Source organism: Zeus faber, assembly GCF_960531495.2.
Source record: "Zeus faber genome assembly, chromosome: 5".
In the NCBI taxonomy this organism is placed as follows: domain Eukaryota; kingdom Metazoa; phylum Chordata; class Actinopteri; order Zeiformes; family Zeidae; genus Zeus; species Zeus faber.
Genome location: NC_137192.1, coordinates 1,159,746 through 1,178,398, shown reverse-complemented (window position 1 = coordinate 1,178,398; position 18,653 = coordinate 1,159,746). Strand labels below are relative to the sequence as shown.

The following is an 18,653-nucleotide window of genomic DNA, read 5'->3' as shown; positions in this document are numbered from 1 at the left end:
GACTTCGGTCCTTTGGAGTGCAGGAGGCTCTCCTGAAGACCTTCTTCAACACCGTGGTGGCATAAGCCATCTTTTATGGAGTGGTCTGCTGGGGCAACAGCCTCACCACAGCTGACAGGAAGACCAGCTATGTCCTGGGGGGTCCCCTGGACCCAGTGCAGGTGGTGGGAGAAAGGAGGATGATAGCTAAGCTGTCATCCATGATGAAGAACGAATCCCACCCCATGCATGAGACTCTGATGGCACTGGAGAGCTCCTTCAGCGATAGGCTGCTTCACCCAAAGTGTGGGAAGGAGCGCTATCGCAGGTCCTTCCTTCCTGCGGCTGTCAGACTGTATAACCAACAGCGCAGCCAGTAGACCACACGCACACACACACACACACACACACACACACACACACACACACAACTGTGCAATTTTTAATATAAAACGATGTACGCTGGAACGATGTAAATTTCCCCGTTGTGGGACCGTTGTGGGACTAATAAAGGTTTATCTTATCTTATCTTTCCGCAAGATTCTCGAGAGAGGCAAAATATTTTGCAATATTTTGACACCAAAACAAACATGGATGTCATACAGCTTGCTACTGCTACTTGCTACTAGCCACTATTCCACAAGTCGCACACAATTGTTTTATTGGCTGTTGAACATTACCGTTACGATTTGAGGCTTTGACATGCACACACCAAAGGATTATGGAAAGACTAGCCCCGATAAAATCAAACGTGTTTGATTTAATTCTGACCTGGCTGATTGGGATAGTATAGAGACCAAATCAGCCTTGAAAATCACGTAATGTGGTCCTAGGTTTAAGAAGGGTGCGATCAAGTTCACAAATTAATTGGTGTGTGAGCAGGAGTTTTACAGTTATGCCTTAAGCAGAAAAGTGAGTTTTTTTCTCACTTTCAGTACTTGGGGGGCGGGGAGTCCTTACTGACGTGGAGGAAACCCCATGTGAGCACGGGGAGAATATGCAAACTCCACACAGAAAGGCTCCTATTTGGGAGATAACCCGCTGGAGCACGGTGCAACAGCACCCCAGGCGGGAATCGAACCCAGGACCTTCTTGCTGTGAGGCAGCAGTGCAATGCACTGCGCCACCGTGCCACACAGTACTGGAGCTTTGAGTCCTGCTGGGATTCTGATGAAGAAGGCATCACAGTATAGGCCTGAGGAGATGAAGGCATCGGAAAGGTTCTCTGCAGGTGGAAGTGATACAGAGTGAGGCAGTCCGGACGGAAAACCTAGTCATACATTTTAAACGCAGCATGAGGGTGATTTGTGTGATCTGTTCAGCGATGTGATTCAGCATTTACCTTGGTGTGGGAGTCTCTGCCCACAGACAGGGGTTTATGTAGGGAGATGGAGTCCTTTCTTTTATGGTTTGCCAACATGGAAAGAGTTTTTATTGTATCGTGAACAAAGGCTCGCTGGCCACAATTATAAATAATAAATAATAACACTCATGATGATGGTGATAATTATTTTGGGCGCAGGAGGAATGGTGTTCCGCACTCTGGCTCCTGGTCGGCTGATGAGCCTGTGTGCCGATCCCCTGTGCAAGACAGACAAACATTACAAAATCTCTCTGCCTCGAGTCGAGGACTCTTAAGCAATGCTTAAGTGCAGCCACGTCCGCCCTCTGGGATGGAGAGAGATGGTCACTAAACAGGATTGGCCGCTGTTTGAACCTCTGGCCCTAACTCATCCCACTCGATGACCGGTGTGACCAGAGCCATGGACGCCCCCTCCATCCACTCTTTTAAGAGGTTTAAGAGGTGATAACTCTGTGTCGCCCCTTGCCTGTCAGACCGTTGGACCTCATAATCGCCCTGAGCCAAGCCCCCCAGTTGTATGAGAGGCGCTGACGTTCCTGAGCCCGGAGCAAATTCTCCCGTGATAACGGCCGAATCAGCGCGTGTAACTTTGCTCTCAGGTACATAACATACTGTATTTCATTCTTACTGGTGCTAGGACATTCCTCCCAGTTTTCTTTAATTAGTTCTAGCAACCCCCGGGGTCTCCTACAAAAGAGGAGTTCAAAGGTAGAAAATCCCATGTAGGCCTGGGGAACTTCCCGCAATGCAAATAACAGGGGGTCCACCCACTTGTCCCAATTACGGCTATTGTCGTAACTTTTGAATCATGTTTTTCAGCGTTTTATTAAAGGGCTCCACCATGCCATTGGTCTCGGGATAGTAAACGCTGCTCCGAATTGAGCGGACCCCCGGTAACTAGTAAAGTTCCCAAATTGTACGTGACATAAAGGTAGTGCCCTTGTCGGTCAGGATTTCCTTTGGATTCCCAACTCGGGAGATAACCTGAAACAGCGCCTGCACCACACTTTTGGCCGTAATACTGCGCAGGGGCAGTGCTTTGGGGTACTAGGTTGCATAATACACTAGGACTAACAAAAAACGAGCTGCCTCGAATCGGCCGAATCGGCCAAATCGGCGCCGATTAGCTGATTAGTGCGACTCGAGGCAACTTGGTGGCCACGGGAAAGGGAGCCATGTTGTTCTCTGCAGCCGGTGCTTGACCACGCCCCTTGGTCCGCCACACCGGGTTATGTAGTCCAACATGTATTTGATTAAATAGACAATTATATATATGACAAATTGGATTGCTTCCTTTAATAAATGGCAGTGTTAGACCAAAATAAATGGTCTAGGCCACTGCAACATCGATGCACACATTACAATGCACTCTTGTGAAGATAATAAGAGGTGAGGTAATAAATAAAAAACAAATTATTCAATCAGGAGAAAATACTTATTGTTAAAAAATTTATCATTCATGGACAGCCTTTGCTTTTTTTTGTTTTGTTTTTGTTTTTTTAAATATATAGTGCTATATCTATTTATAAAGATAGATTGTGAGTCATATTTTAGTTTCACCAAAGGCACCAGTTCAAAGGGGGAGTACAGTATATCTCTATATCGTATATAATTCATAAACAACTAAGGTCATTATAAGGTAAGACACAAAACACACATGAACAAAAAGCTGTTGACGGCAAGATAACCCCTTCCACCCACAAAGGCTGCAGGCTTCATCACCGGAAATTTCAGTGGGCGGTCTTGCTGATGTACGAATGAAGTTGGTATGGATGTCGTAGATGACATATATGCAGTATGCTTACATGTCCATAAACACCCTTGACCAGAGGGTAAATAGAGCTACATGTTGACAACGTGTGCTCATAAATATACAAATCGGGATGGACGGAAATTACTTTTGAGGCAACTGGATTCCTGCAAGAGAAAGAGCAAGAGAAAGGTTGTTGAATGTGAAAAGGGAAACATGAGTATCCCTATTTTCAACACTGGCCTTAGTAACAGTCTTAAAATGTTATACCACCAAGTGGTTGCGAATTGTGCTTTTGATCAGGTTTTTCAGGGTTTTGTTGACACTTTCTGCACATCATCTCTACATCCACTGCAATGTAAAGATTCAAGAGAGACAAGAAATGCAACTTTGTGACTATCTAACTCGTGGCTTTCTACCCACTCACTTTTCATAGACATTCCGCTTACTGAGACTTTTTTGTTTGACTGTTTTCACAATTAATGTGTTTACATCAAATTTCAGGAATGTGTAATTATCCATAGAGGTGGGACTAGAACACATAAAAATGTGTCATCGTCAAACTACAAATATATGGCCAAAAAATGTATCCAAATGTATTGCTGGTGTAATCTATGTATTTGCAGCTATGTATGGACCAATTGACTCCATACACTTATATGTTCAAAATGCTTATGTACATAAGCTGAAGCCATCAATAATGCTCCCAGCTGCTGTGACCTATAAATAAGATTAATGTTGACTTAAGGTCTATAATAATTTCATGAATTGCCATCTTTAGCATCACAAGTGACTTGCTTGGCACTAATTTGAGCCAATCAGCAACCGCAATAATCACTTCCCAACAAGAAATGGCGCTGTTTGCTCTACCCTTTGGTTTCTGGCTTTGGTCATTCTTTCAAGTTATAGAAAACTCCTGATTGCCAACTTGTTTATAGGTTAGAAATAGTTCTTTAGTGACACTTTGTCTTCATTTACTATTTTTTTGATCCTTTGTTCCTGCACCACAGATCCAGATGTGTTCACCTGTTGGCTGGATAGACCTTGGAAAATGGCGACCTGTCTTTAGCATTATGGCAAACAAAGCATTGTTCCTGTATCCTGTCCCTATGTTGTTGGTTTTAGTAACTTTACTCAAGAAAATAGTCTGCTTACTTTAAAAACTTTATGGATGCTCTTCTTACACCAAACGCTATCCCTGATGAACACCCACCGTTGCTACTGCAGGATGTCGGACAGTATTTTGTGGTAATACTCGTAGTTGTCCTTGCAGTCTTCCCAAAGGTTCAGGTCAGCTTCGTCATTCTCCACAAATGTGTCCCAAGTGTAGGAGAAGTCCAAAGGCTTCATCACCCTCAGCTTGCAGCCGGCGTTGTGTAGTGCCTTCAGCCCAGCCTGAATCTCGGGTTCCTCCCACTCAAACAGCCGTGCTGCAAAAATGTTCAATTTCACACTATTCCTGGACTTCAGGATCTCAACTATTTTGGAGGCACATTTCAGGCAGGGACTGGATGAAACATACCTAGAGAGAGAGAGACAGCAAGGAAGAGAGGTATGTGGTCTTGAATGAAGGGTCTGTGGTCCAGAGAAGTATGTTGCATTGATATTAATGTTTGCAAACATTTTTTTTAAGTCTTTCTTGTGCCTTTGTTGATGCTTTTACAGATAATCGATCTAATAGACCGCTCAGTCATTGAAATGATAGTGAATCGTGACTTCTTACATTGCCTAGTACGATTGCATTATTTCCAATAAAATGATTAACAACTCGATTTGAATGTACTTGAAGCCAATGAGATTCACTTTACATGTGTCATGTGACATATGTAAAAATCTGATGAAAAGAGGTTCCTTGAGTGAATATCACTGCAGTAAATGTATTTTACAATGCAATCCTATGTCACTTAAATTCTACAGTAAGAAACAGACAGTTAAAATTGGCTTCAATGTAATGGGTCTAGTGTAGACAGGTTACTTCTAGCACAATGGTTCTCAACTGGGTGGTCCTGATTCAAAACTGGTTTATTTAGTGGTTTATTTTATTGGGGCTTCGACACATTTTGTTTGCTTTGTATTTTCAACATACACTGAAGCATTGTGGATAAATGGCTCAAATCTTGGCTCAAATCCCTGATGGGTCTGGGTCGTGACTTAATGACTAAGGAAAAATATGGATTGCCTGACCAGATGAGAACCACTGCTCTAGCCTATATATAAGTCGGTGGAAAGTCTGTATGAGACATACCATTTTAGAGCTTAAGCTAGCTATGTACCAGGTGACTGTGTATCGGAGCGCTGGGTCATATTCAGGGAGTGTCTGAACAAAGAAGGCCTCCTCTGCATGGAGCCCGGCGTGCTCATCCTCTAGGTACCCTCTCATCAGCCCGTCTATGTCTCCCGTGTCCACCAGGTAACAGAGGAACGTCTTGTTCCGGCCCGATGAGTACTCCACATTCTTGAACTGAAACTTGAAGTGGAAAGGATCAATGCGATCCCTGAGTAAAAAAAAGACAAGAATGACAAAAGTTAAGAATGAAAAAAACAACAGAAATCATTTTAAATGTGTTGTTGTTTTGTTTTCGTGAATATGAATAATGACAAAAGAGCAACATGTCAGCTTTTCTTAGTGGCTATGTCTCTCACACAGCGCCAGGACCCCAGAACTACTACCATCTGTCAGGGTTCGCCCGGGTCCTACCGGCATCGGCCACTAGATGCTGCCAGAACTGCCTTTTCAAGGTTGCTCTGCTTCACCTATTTCTGTTCCTGAATACCCTGCCTCATTAGATGATATGTTTCACCTGTGTCTCGTTTGGTCGTCCCTATTATGACCCTGTCGTTTGTGTCCTCGGGCGCTCAGTCTTGAGTTTGTCTAACCTCATGACAACGCTCTTGGTCCAAGCTCCCGAGACGTCTTATTTGTTTTTTGCCCAGTTTTTTGTACTTGTTTGAAGTAAACCTCTATTTTTGCCACCTCGCCTCTGCCTTGTTCTCTGCACCTGGGTTCACTCAGCATACCTCCTAACAGCAAGACTGAGCCACAACATGGACCCAGCAGAGAGTCAGCCTCCAGAGGTGGAAAGCCTGCGGGTGGCCTTGACGAACCAGGGGACTGCGATTGGCCGTCATGAGCGGGTTCTCCAACAGGTCCTGGACAACCTGCAGTCGCTCGCCCAGGCCGTCCAGCAGAGCCAGGCACAGGCTCCACCTATGGCCCCTGCGCCAGCGCTGCCTCCCACGGACCCGCGTCCTCCAGATCACCGTGAACCATGACTGCCGGCGCCAGAGAGGTACGACGGTAACCCAGGAGGTTGTCGTGGTTTTTTGACACAATGCTCCTTGGCTTTCGAGCTCCAGCCTTCACAGTTCCCCACCCAGCGCTCACAGGTGGCATACGTGGTCATGCTACTCACAGGCAAAGCACTCTCCTGGGCCACAGCCATCTGGAATCAGCAAACCCCGGCCTCCTCCAGCTACCAGGCTTTTGCCGGGGAGATGCGCCGAGTGTTTGACCACTCAGTCAGTGGGAGGGAGGCGTCGACACGGCTACTCCGGCTCGGCCAGGGGGGACAGAGCGTAGCGGACTACGCCATCGCATTCCGCACCCTCGCAGTGGCGTCTGGATGGAACAGCGAGGCACTCATCGCAGCCTTCCAGGAGGGTCTCAATGAGGGTGTCAAGGACGAGCTGGCATCCCGGGAGGCACAGGAGGACCTGGACACGCTCATCGAAACAGCGATTCGGGTGGACAACCGCATCCGGGAGAGACAAGGGGAACGCTGTTTTTCCGCTTCACCAATAACAGCGTGCAGAGCAGCTCTGGGGACGAGGCCTCCCGAGCATCTCCGGGCTGTCCCGAGCCCGCCTCCAGCATCGATGGAGGAGCCGATGCAAGTAGGCAGCACATGGCTCTCTCGATCCGAACGTGACCGGCGGATGAGGGAACGCTGCTGCTTGTACTGTGGGATCCCGGGGCATTTACGTTCTTCCTGCCCTGAGCTCTCGGGAAAAGCCAACTCTTGTCCAGGGTAGGGAGAACTGTGACGAAGCCAACCTTCTCTCCCGAGCTCGAGGCGACCGGGGTCCTGCTGGCTGCCTCCCTCGCCTGGGGAGATCAACATCACTCCCTCCAAGCTATGGTGGATTCCGGCGCTAATCCAGCTCCATCTCATCCACTCTCCTGATTTCCAGTGGCACTGGGCTACCCATGGCTGGCTCGTCACAACCCACATCTGGACTGGGCCTCCGGGCGTCTCACCGAATGGGGTCCGGCCTGCCACACCACCTGTCTTCGTTCTAGTCCGTCTTCTCACCCTCTCGAGTCTCCAGTCCGTGTCCAGTCCGTCCTTCCCAAGCCCCAGCCCACTCCGGAGTTCCTGTCCGTGTCCTGGCTCCAGTCCGTATTCAAGGTCCCATCCATCCCGAGTTTTCACGAGCGCCCCACGAGTATGCCAATCTGAGGGAGGTCTTCAGCAAGAGACGGGCCACCAGGCTTCCTCCCCATCGGTCCTATGACTGCGCCATCGACCTTCTGCCTGGCACCTGCCCTCCTCGAGGACGTCTCGTCTCTCTCTCTGCCCCTCAGACTACAGCCATGGAGGAGTACATCCGGGGGGCGCTCACCTCAGGTTTCATCCGCCCTTCTACCTCCCCGGCGGGTGCAGGTTTTTTCTTCGTGGGTAAGAAGGATGGTGGCCTGCATCCCTGCATTGATTACCGTGGTCTGAACAAGATCACGGTCAAGAATCGCTACCCCCTCCTCATGTCCACATCTTTCGAGCAACTGCAAGGCACCACCATCTTCACCAAACTCGATCTTCGAAACGCATACAATCTCCTCCGTGTCCGCGAGGGGGATGAGTGGAAGACCGCCTTCAACACACCTACCGGCCATTATGAATACCTGGTCATGCCTTTTGGATTGGCCAATGCCCCTGCTGTCTTCCAGGCCTTTGTAAACGATGTCCTCCGTGAGTTTCTCAACCGCTCCGTGTTCGTCTACATCGATGACATCCTCATCTTCTCCAGGACCCTTCCCGAACACATACAGCATGTGAGACAGGTCCTTCACCGCCTGCTCGCCAATGGCCTCTATGTGAAACTGGAAAAGAGTGAGTTCCACGCCACCACCGTTCAGTTCCTGGGGTTTGTCAACACCGAGGGTCACGTCCAGATGGATCCTGCCAAGACCGAAGCCGTCCGGGACTGGCCACCACCCACCTCGGTCAAACAGGTGGGTGGTGCTTCCTCGGGTTTGCCAATTTTTACAATCACTTCATTCGGGGTTTTAGCACTGTGGCGGCTCCCCTCACCGCCCTCACTAGGACATCCACAGCCCGCTTCGCCTGGACTGCGGAGGCTGATGGGGCGTTCAGGGCTCTCAAGACGCGGTTCACCGCTGCCCCTGTCCTGGCCACACCAGAGCCTACCCTACCCTTCGTGGTGGAGGTGGATGCTTCCGATGTGGGAGTGGGGGCCGTTTTGACCCAAAGGACTCATGACAAGAAGCTCCATCCATGTGCTTTCTTCTCCCGTCGCCTCACCCCAGCGGAACGGAACTATGACATAGGGAACCGGGAGCTACTGGCAGTCAAACTGGCGTTGGAGGAGTGGTGGCACTGGCTGGAGGGGGCCCAACACCCATTTGTCGTCTGGACCGACCACAAGAACCTGACATGCATTCAGGACGCCAAACGCCTCAACTCCCGTCAAGCCCGATGGGCCTTGTTCTTCAATCGGTTCAACGTCATATCGTCCCGGGTCCAAGAACCTCAAGCCCGACGCTCTCTCCAGACAGTTCGACCCTCCTGAGCTGGTTGAACTCCCCGAGCCCATTCTCCAGAGCTCCCGCATCTTGGCTCCGGTCCGCTGGGGAATCGAGACGCAGGTCCGGCAGGCCCAAAGGAGGGAGGCGGATCCCGGCAACGGGCCCCCGGGTCACCTGTTTGTCCTGAAGGCTGTCCGATTACAAGTCCTGCAATGGGGGCATTCATCCCGCCTCACTGGCCACCCGGGGATCTCCAGGACCCTCGAGTTCCTCCGCAGGCGTTTCTGGTGGCCTACCATGGATCAGGATGTCTGGTCCTTCGTCGGTGCTGCACCATCTGCACCCAGAACAAGAACCCCCGGTCACGTCCCATGGGGCTGCTGCATCCCCTTCCCATCCCCAGTCGGCCCTGGTCACACCTCTCAGTGGACTTCATCACCGGCCTTCCACCGTCTCGGGGCCACACCGTCATCTTCGTCGTTGTGGACCGGTTCTCCAAGGCCTGCCGCTTTATTCCTCTGCCCAAGCTCCCCTCAGCTCTGGAAACTGCTGAGCTCATGGTGCAGCACGTTTTCAGGGTGTTTGGCCTGCCCCTGGACGTGGTGTCAGACCGCGGTCCGCAGTTTGCATCCCAGTTCCGGAAAGCGTCCCACCAGCTCCTCTGCGCCTCCGTCAGCCTGTCCTCCGGTTTCCACCCTCAATCCAATGGCCAGACGGAGCGGGTCAACCAGGACCTGGAGACAACACTGAGGTGCCTCATGTGCTCCAACCCTGCCTCCTGGAGCGACCGTCTAGTGTGGGCGGAATACGCTCACAACACTCTGCGCTGCTCTTCCACTGGCATGTCCCCGTTTGCGTGCCAGTTCGGGTACATACCTCCTCTGTTTCAGGAGCAGGAGGCGGAGGTGGGAGTGCCGTCAGCCCAGCGGTTCGTCCAGCGGTGCCGACGGACCTGGCAGAGGGCTCGTCAGACCCTGCTGAGGACCTCCCGGCAGCAGCGGATCCAGGCCAACCGACGGCGCAGACCAGCGCCTATGCTCCGTCCGGGCCAGAGGGTCTGGCTGTCCACCCGGGACCTTCCATTATGGGTGGAGTCACGCAAGCTCGCGCCACAGTATGTTGGGCCCTTCGAGATCGTGGGGAGCAGAAGACGGTATGCGGCAGGATTGACCCGCCGCATACCGTCTTCTGCTCCCCAGGTCATGAGGATAAACCCCACCTTCCACGTGTCGCGGCTCAGACCGGTGGTCACCAGCACCTTGGCGCCCACCACGAGGCCTCCTCCGGCGCCTCGCATCATCGACGGTCGGCCCGCCTACACGGTCCGCCGGCTCCTGGACTCCCGCCGGGTCCGCGGGGCCCTGCAATACCTGGTGGACTGGGAGGGTTACGGGCCGGAGGAGCGCTCCTGGGTTCTGGCCCGGGATATCCTGGACCCCCTCCCTGGTCCAGGATTTCTGCCGTCGCCACCCGACACTCCCTGGAGGAACGTCGGGAGCCGTTCCTGGACGGGGGTCCTGTCAGGGTTCGCCCGGGTCCTACCGGCATCGGCCACTAGATGCCGCCAGTACTGCCTTTTCAAGGTTGCGCTGCTTCACCTATTTCTGTTCCTGATTACCCTGCCTCATTAGGTTATATGTTTCACCTGTGTCTCGTTTGGTCGTCCCTATTTAGACCCTGTCGTTTGTGTCCTCGGGCGCTCAGTCTTGAGTTTGTCTAACCTCATGACAACGCTCTTGTTCCAAGCTCCCGAGACTTCTTATTTGTTTGTGTACTTGTTTTGCACCTCGCCTCTGCCTTGTTCTCTGCACCTGGGTTTACTCAGCATACCTCCTAACACCATCAAAATAAACACACACGCAATCCGTGTGTACATTTTGGTCAAATGTTTCATGTTTTGAGAAACAGGAATTTAAAAGCAATTGGTGAAAATTGTCAGTCGATATACATTTTAAAAACAGAAATTGAAGAACAAAAAGTTTCTTTTGCTTACTGATTTTAAACATAAAATTGCATAAAGTCTCTCAATGATCTCGATCTCGATTTCCAAAGATCACAGACTTAATTTCAATATTTTTTCTTTTTTCTTTTATTCAGCCAGGTTCTTCAATCCATGTATCATTTGTTGATTTCATATTCAATTACAAATCCCAAATTAAAAGCAACAGCAAGAAGCCGCCTGGCATTTGATTTCCCACACATACACATGTAATTTATAATGTTACAATGATTTCATTTCCATTTCAAGTGAATAATCTGCACGTTCCTTTCATACTCAAGTGATTAAAAAAAAAAAAGGAAACTGATACTAAGTACACCAACTCCAAGTTTCAAACTCCTGCCAAACTACATCCAGTTACATGCAAACACTAAAGCAGGCTGGACAAACTGAACTCTGTGAATTAAGTACATTGAAATTGAGACACTTGATTTTCCACCATATCTGTAGCTGCTTGTCTCTAATCCGTATCTGAGAGACATTTGGACGTGAGGAAGAATACAGTAGAGGTCATTTATGAGACATCTTAAGGTAACCTCACCAAAAGGTCTATTTCCACCTCGAAAAGCGAAATGCACACCAAATTCACATTGCATCTAGAACCCTGATCTCCCAACGTTATTGTGTGTAACTCATTCGTTTTTGAAAAAAAACATGGAACAAAAACATCAGACAAGTACAACAAACAACAATAAAGTAAAATGAAGAAGTAACATCAGTTAGTAAATAATGATGGATACATGAAAATAGTAATTAGATAGACAGGTGAGTAAAATATACAAATTATTAATAAAAATAAAAGAAATAATAATAAAAAATATATATACATATACAGTATTTTTTGTAATATAACATTAGTACATACACAGCAGTCAGAATAGAGACACATCTAAAAGTCAGAGGCATAGTAAAACTTTCCAAATAAAGACATGGTTACCAAAGAGTAAAGAATCTTTCTCTAGACCCTTGCAATGTATATTTAATTTTCTCCAGTGCGTAGCATCAGAAATCCACCGACCAAAGGTAGGGGGGGATACATGAAACAAGTAATTAGATAGACAGATGAGTAAATAATACAAACTATTATTAATAATATTTAGATAAAAATAATAGAACGAAAAATTATACATACATATATTTTTTGTAGTATAACATTAGTACATACACAGCAGTTAGAATAGATACACATCTAAAAAGTCAGAGTCATGGTCAAATTTTCCATGTAAAGAAATGGTTGCCAAAGAGTAAAGAATCTTTTTGTAGCCCCTTGCAATGTATATTTAATTTTCTCCAGCGCGTAACATCAGAAATCCACCAACCAAAGGTAGGGGGGGAATCACTTTTCCAATCAAGCAAAATCAAACACCTAGCCAAAAGGCAAGCATGGTGTGGCTCATTCTGATCAAAATCGAAATGTAAAATTATCAGGCATGAAGGATGATGGAAGAGATTATTCCCGTCTATATCCTTTCTACTGTGGGAGAAATTTACTAGTACATTTAAAAGAAATATGTTCATTATATTCTACCATTAAATAAGAAAGAACATTCGTTATCTTGCCCATATGCTATATGAATGAAGTAAGTGTGTGTGAAACAGGGGTCAGCAAAGACATGAATAAGTGCTTTGTTGACCGTGGGCCATATGACATGGGAAGGTCTGTTAATGCAAACATCCCCTCTAAAATATGGCCTGGACTAGCGCTGGGAGGTTTGCTAATGTAACTAACGTCAAAGAATGCAGACAAATGGGTTCTTTGCACTATTGACCGTGTAGGAGTAAGGGAGGGATTCTTAATGAGAAAACAGATGTACATTCTGGACCGACAGAAAGAGGTTAAAAGAAGGAGTCCGTGAGCGGCTCGGGAGTTCTTTGCCAAACCAACTCAGATTCTGTTGTCACTTCTTGCAAGTGATAATAAAGTCTTATATCTTCAGACCTCGACTCTCTCGAACCTCTCTTCTTCAGTTTAAGTGTTAGATGCGTTTTTTTCCATTACACTACATATGTATATGAACCTGGGCAACGTGTCTGCTACAGATGCAATCTCTTGAAAAAGAGCGCACACGTTCATTTGAATTCATGACAGTGAGTTATTCTGCTCCATAAAAAATGCAGCCCTATAATATGTTCTTATCACACCTACTCTCTGGCTGTCAGACATGCCACTGAGTTTGTGGCTGTGGCCAGCTGAACCAGGTTCGAGCATCGGTCAGGAAACGGAGAAGGATGGGGCTAACATGTAACAGGAATGAGCCGGTTGGTATGCTCAGATGCCCCAAAAAAGGTCAGAGGGGTCAGCCTTACCCTTTGGCAAAATCCACCTAGAGGTCTCTGGATTAGTGGGGTGGAGGGTGAGGTTTCCAGACGTAGCAGTGAAAAAGTGTCCCAAGGAGCCAAAAATATTGTTACAAATGTGACATGGTCTCTCATAAATAGACCTGGTAATACAGTCTGACCCAGTTTATTGGAACCTGAGTAAATATAGCTAGATATACATATATTCTGAAGTTTCTTATTTGTGACAAGGTTTTCGATACACAGGAGATCCAAACTCAAAGTTCACAAATCCAGATTAAAAAGTGGCCATGTTAAGCAAGTTAACTATTGACGTTATTGTTGACAGATCACACTGTGAGTAAATATTGATGGGGTATTCATGTATTGTTTCTGGGCGGAGTTTAAATAAACCACGTGGATTGAACTGCGTGGATTGTTACGTCAACCAAATGCTTCAGTGTCCAAATCATCCAACTCTAAATTGTTGTGGGGTTATCAGTTTACAGTTTTTTTTTCTTACCTGTAAACTGATATTGAGGATCTGGCACTGTTTGCATTCAAGCAGATAGATAGCATAGTATCTAGTATGTAGCCAGGAGGCCACTGTAGGCTGTAGCTATTTTTGAGTCATCATGGTAGACACATGGAATTCTAATTCTTTATTATTAGGCCTGTGGCCGATCTACTAACCAACACCTGCTCAAGACTTGGGAGATGATTTGAAAATGTATCAGTGACACATAATTTGGTGTATGGTATTTTGTTTGACAGCAACTTTGACATCTATTTGTTAATTTCGGTGGTGGGGGGTTCCTACCCGTGACAACGAAGCACTCGAGTCAGACTTTAAGAAGTTTCAGAAGATAGTGAGGTAGATAACTCACACAGGAACAAAATGTTGCACTGCCACCCAACAGGTTCAGATGTTTCACAATTGGCCCTTCATTAATATCCAGGGATTGACCAATGGTCTGTAAATTTCGATAAATTAGCTAAGCTTTATTTAACCCAAGTTAATATTCCACATATAGTATGCATGTGGAAGTAACAACTCAACATCAACAGTTGAGTGAGATGTTGTAATTTTTGGAAAGAAATGTGTTTGTTGCACTTCCTCTTGTGACATCATCTACTATTGATCAGCATTAAATATTTTTCTCTCAAAACAGACAGTCAAAATGTGTTATATGGAAAGTAGATGTCATTCTTGTTGATATGTTTGATTTATCAATTGAATGAATAAAAAAAAATTGACAAAGATCCACATTTGTAATAATTGTATACCATTCTTGAGCTCCTTTCTTTGATAGGTCACATACGCCTCATAAGATGTGAAACTGTGGTCTTGAAAGCAAAGCTTTCAATTAAGTGGTTTAGGGTTATGGTTATCATATGCTTATGAATGTTTTTAATGTTAATGAATGAAAAAAGATCCAGCAGATATTTCTGTTTGAAGGGTCTCCCAGCCTGTTTTTGTGATCCAAAACAAACAACAACATCGGCCACCTTTATACACAGTGTTTGGTTTAGCTGTAGATGCAATATCCTCAAAAAAGAATTCATCTAGGCCTGGCAAAGATACTTCTGCCTTTAACCAACATTGTCATTTAACCCACATGACTAAAATCTTTCTTCTATTTCTTTCTTGTAATTCTTGTACGACGCTTCGAATAACGTTCTGTCTTCATCGCCGACTCCAGAGATTGCATCTCTCCGACTACGTACTAACAAAGACTGACTTTGGACTACAGACAAACTAACATTAAAAACCCCACTTAAGGGAGGGGTGGGGGTGCATATTAGCGGAAACACCTAGCACCTTCTGTCTTCTGAACAGCTGCAATCCCTCTTGGAGAATTCTGTGCAGTGAGATATTGTACCATTCTTTGAGAAGAAAAGCCTCAAGTTCTTTGAAGGATGAGGTAGGCTGAAATCTACTTCACCTGCCATAACATTTCATTTAGTTTTGGATCAAGTGAGTGGCGAGTCCATGGTAGGAGGCTCACAGCAACCTAATGTTCATGAAACCTCTCCTGAATTTAATCCTGGAATAATGGGGACATCATGAGGGAGCAGTGTTTGCACCATAGGGTGCACCAGGTGTTATAAGGTGGTATAATGTACAATCATGTACATTAGAGCAATTATTGGATGCACTGACTCACACATATCTCCCATCTTGTTCAGCAGTTTGCAACAGGCTTTGTAGTTTGAAGGCATCCCTTGTCCTTTTCCAAATAGAAACCCATGTGGATGTAGGAAATAGGGTGAACCACAAGATATTACATGTATTCATTGCTCAAGGGTCCAGGTTTTGTGTCACTTGTACTAGGTTATTTGTCCATGTGTGGAATGGCAGCCCAGCTCTGGGCTGTAAAGTCAAGCTTTATTTTTGTTGGGACTGGGTCTCAGACCTGCTGATTTAAGTACTTTAACTTTTTAGTAGTACTTGAAAGTACTTAATAATGCATTTTGAGACGGTACTTTTGTGGCATTTAACTAATATCTTGTAATAAGTGTCGGCCTGTCCCCGTCGCTGAGCTTCTACTTATGACCTCCAAGCAATGTTGTCTGAAAACTCGTATATCAAAGTGTCAGTTGTCAAATCTCTTTAATAGCTAACACATACCACTAATGGAATATGACTGAACATTGTTGCAACATTTTGTAATTAAACTATTTAAAAGCTTGAAAACTCACTTTAATTCCCTTATTTTGTCCATTCTCTGTATGTTCAACTGTTTAACATAATTTGCATTGGCTGCAACACATAATGATATTACTTAAAGTAAGGATTTGTTTTCCACCGATTGTTGGAAAGCATTGGTTACTTCTTAACCACACAGTTCACGTTTAAATATATAGTTAGAGGGCTCTTGCATTTAGTAACCTTTTGTCTCCATGGGGTCAAAGGCTTTGACCAGATGTATTACGGGAGCAAAACAGTGCGTTCTCAGAGGAAATTTATTTTTACATCCATCCATCATAGGCATTCTCATGCATACAGTGCAGTAGTGGTAAAACAAAAAAATAGTTGGGTTAAAAATAACCTTATATCCATGGCACTTTCGCATAACTTTAGTAACGCTATCTATTAAGCGCTGTCTGAAGGACGCAGTGTTTTGAATGTAGCCTAAGTACTAAAACCAGCGCTGATAAAACCAACAATAATAGGAGCACATTAATATTGACTCACCTAATGAGAAGGCTGATGTTGCATGGCAGACACCAAATGCGTGATGTCTGGCTTAAGGGACGACAGTCTCAGTCGAAGATCTGGCTCAACATTCAGTTTATTCCTGTATTTTGTCTTCAATGCCGCAAGGACCGAAAAGCCAGTGTCACAGAGATACGTCGCGGGAAGGCATCAGAAATTGCATAGCTCTGTTGGACAGATCGGGATACTCAGAAGCAACATGAAGCCAAAAGTTTGTCAGGTACATCTGTGAGAAAGTCAGTTATCCTCCTATTTTGCGCTCAGGCCTGCGTGGGTCTTGTCACTGTGGCTGGCGAAGGGGTTTTCGATCCAGCTGTACTGCACATCTGGGATAGGAAAGTATTCGCACAGCTTGGTCCTCAAACCATGCAGGTGCTCTTTGACATGAAGGATCACGGTGACAGGAAGCTGCATTTCTTCATTTGTCAAAAAATCTGACAGATTCTCAAATGAGTCTAAATTGGACTGGTCACCTTGCTGGTGGTCACTTATATTTTATTCTGGACATTCAACATGGTTTCCTTGGAGACTCCATGGTTGAGTCCATTTAAGTGGCTGAAAATGTTGGCCAGGTATCCCAATTTAGCCAGCTACTCAAAATCACTGATGCAATGTGCGAATTCAAACTTTGTGTCAAGAAAAAACACCCTCACCTCATCACACAATTCAAAAGTCAGTAACTTCCCCCTTGAGAGCCACTGGACTCAGTAGCTACTTATGCACATCTCGTCACATAAAACGTGATTGCAGTGGGCCGCTTTTGATGAAGTTGACATGTACTATTGGTGTTTTGTCTTGAGGTTATGGCGCAGTTTACATTGTTTCAGAGCTTTGTTTGATAAAATCTCAGAACACACCACACACAGCGTTAACCGTTCGTATTCTGTGCCTGCCCAAAACAATCCCAATGCTAAATATTCAGCGCTATACTTTCTGCCGGAACATCGCTTGTGGATGATGTACCAATGGCTTCTTTCCTTTTCAGTGAGTCTGATGCTAGCCAACTATCCATTTTGATTATCACCTCAAGTTCAAAAATGTACAGGTGAACGTCGATCGTGGTCCAGTTTGGTTGGCTTCAATAAATGTAGTAGGCCCTACCATAAGTTCCTATCTATCAGTGATGATGCATTTTTGAACGTTTTAAAGAAAAAATACTAGGACATTTTATTTTCCATATTTAAAAATGTACATTAAAATTCTTTTTGTAATTAATAATTTTTTTTTTTTTTTTTTTTTCAATAAAATCCATGTGTCTTGCCCATGATTTGGCCCACTTGCAATACCCAATGGTGGGCAGTGGCCCTTAGGTTGAGAATTGCTGGCCTACATAATATATTGCATCAATATCAAGTAGGGCTCCAGTTTAATAAAGACTGCGTGCTGACATCTTTGCCCTGGAAGGGCTGGATTGTATTGGGCTGTGGTTGGCCCAAATGAGGTTTGATTGCTTAAACCATGACCATTTATGAAGATAACAGCGAACACATGCGAATAGAACGTGTTATCAGAATACATGCTAGGCTTTAGTGAAAGATCAATAATCGAAACCAACAGCCAAGGCCTGGGTGGAAAATTTACTTTAAGTAATAATAGATGACGATTAAACTTACCACTCCATTTTGAGAAAATCTATACCTCAGAAATGGTGCTGGGTGACTGAGTACCTCTGACTTACCCTGTAATGATTTCAAATGGAGGCAGATCCATGGGCTCCACCTGCAAGTTTCCACCGTTGCTGTTGGCTCCGACAGCCTCCTCTGCAGTCACCATACCCTCGGCAGGAGCTCCCTCATCCTCCTTCTTTATCTCCTTTTTTACATCCTTGGTCACTGCTGCTCCTTCAAGCCTCTCTTTTCTCATCGCCTGGGTGCTCTTTCTGTCAGCCATGGAGTTCAATTCTGTCCAGGAAATTTGGCAGTGTGTGTTGAAATTGGGTGCAAAGTTTGAGGGCGACAAATGTAAGAAGACAGAGAGAGAGAGAGACAGAGAGAGAGAGAGAGAGAGAGAGAGAGAGAGAGAGAGAGAGAGAGAGAGAGAGAGAGAGAGAGGCAGAAGGGCCAGGGGTGAGACAAATTGGGAGTGGAATGGTTGAATGGAATGACGAGTGTAGAGGAGGATGGTAGAGTGAGAGGCAGGGCAACGGGTGAGTGAGAAAGAGGGGAGAGGGGCAACTGACATATACAGGCAGCTGCAACCCCGAACACCAAACAGATCTATTAAAAGACTGTCAGGCTAAGGGGCAGTGTTTGTGTGTGTGTGTGTGTGTGGGTGTGTGTGTGTGTGTGTGTGTGTGTG

At 45.9% G+C, this 18,653-nt stretch overlaps 1 protein-coding gene across 5 annotated transcripts; it reads right to left on the bottom strand.

The window, feature by feature from the left end:
* Nucleotides 1–1,383: 1,383 nt before the first annotated feature.
* apobec2a (apolipoprotein B mRNA editing enzyme, catalytic polypeptide-like 2a) lies at nucleotides 1,384–18,431 on the bottom strand. Of its 5 annotated transcripts, XM_080001566.1 has the most exons (5): nucleotides 18,034–18,431; nucleotides 5,366–5,587; nucleotides 4,306–4,614; nucleotides 3,241–3,259; nucleotides 1,384–1,560 (listed from the first exon to the last, which is right to left on the bottom strand). In XM_080001566.1, the coding sequence occupies exons 1-3, from the start codon at nucleotides 18,243–18,245 to the stop codon at nucleotides 4,311–4,313; spliced, it is 738 nt and encodes a 245-aa protein (XP_079857692.1). In that variant the 5' UTR covers nucleotides 18,246–18,431; the 3' UTR covers nucleotides 1,384–1,560; nucleotides 3,241–3,259; nucleotides 4,306–4,310. The 5 variants fall into 5 exon arrangements, 3 of the variants coding, with proteins under 3 accessions (XP_079857692.1, XP_079857693.1, XP_079857691.1); XR_013844182.1 differs by lacking the exon at nucleotides 3,241–3,259 and having other exon boundaries at nucleotides 4,248–4,614; XM_080001567.1 differs by lacking the exon at nucleotides 3,241–3,259.
* Nucleotides 18,432–18,653: the final 222 nt, after the last annotated feature.

Coding starts and splice junctions, on each gene's coding strand:
- apobec2a (XM_080001566.1), bottom strand. CDS start 18,245: ATGGCTGACAGAAAGAGCACCCAGGCGATGAGAAAAGAGAGGCTTGAA. Junction 5,588..18,033: donor CCATTTGAAATCATTACAGG/GTAAGTCAGAGG, acceptor TTTTTTACTCAG/GGATCGCATTGATCCTTTCC. Junction 4,615..5,365: donor CTCCGATACACAGTCACCTG/GTACATAGCTAG, acceptor CTCTCTCTCTAG/GTATGTTTCATCCAGTCCCT.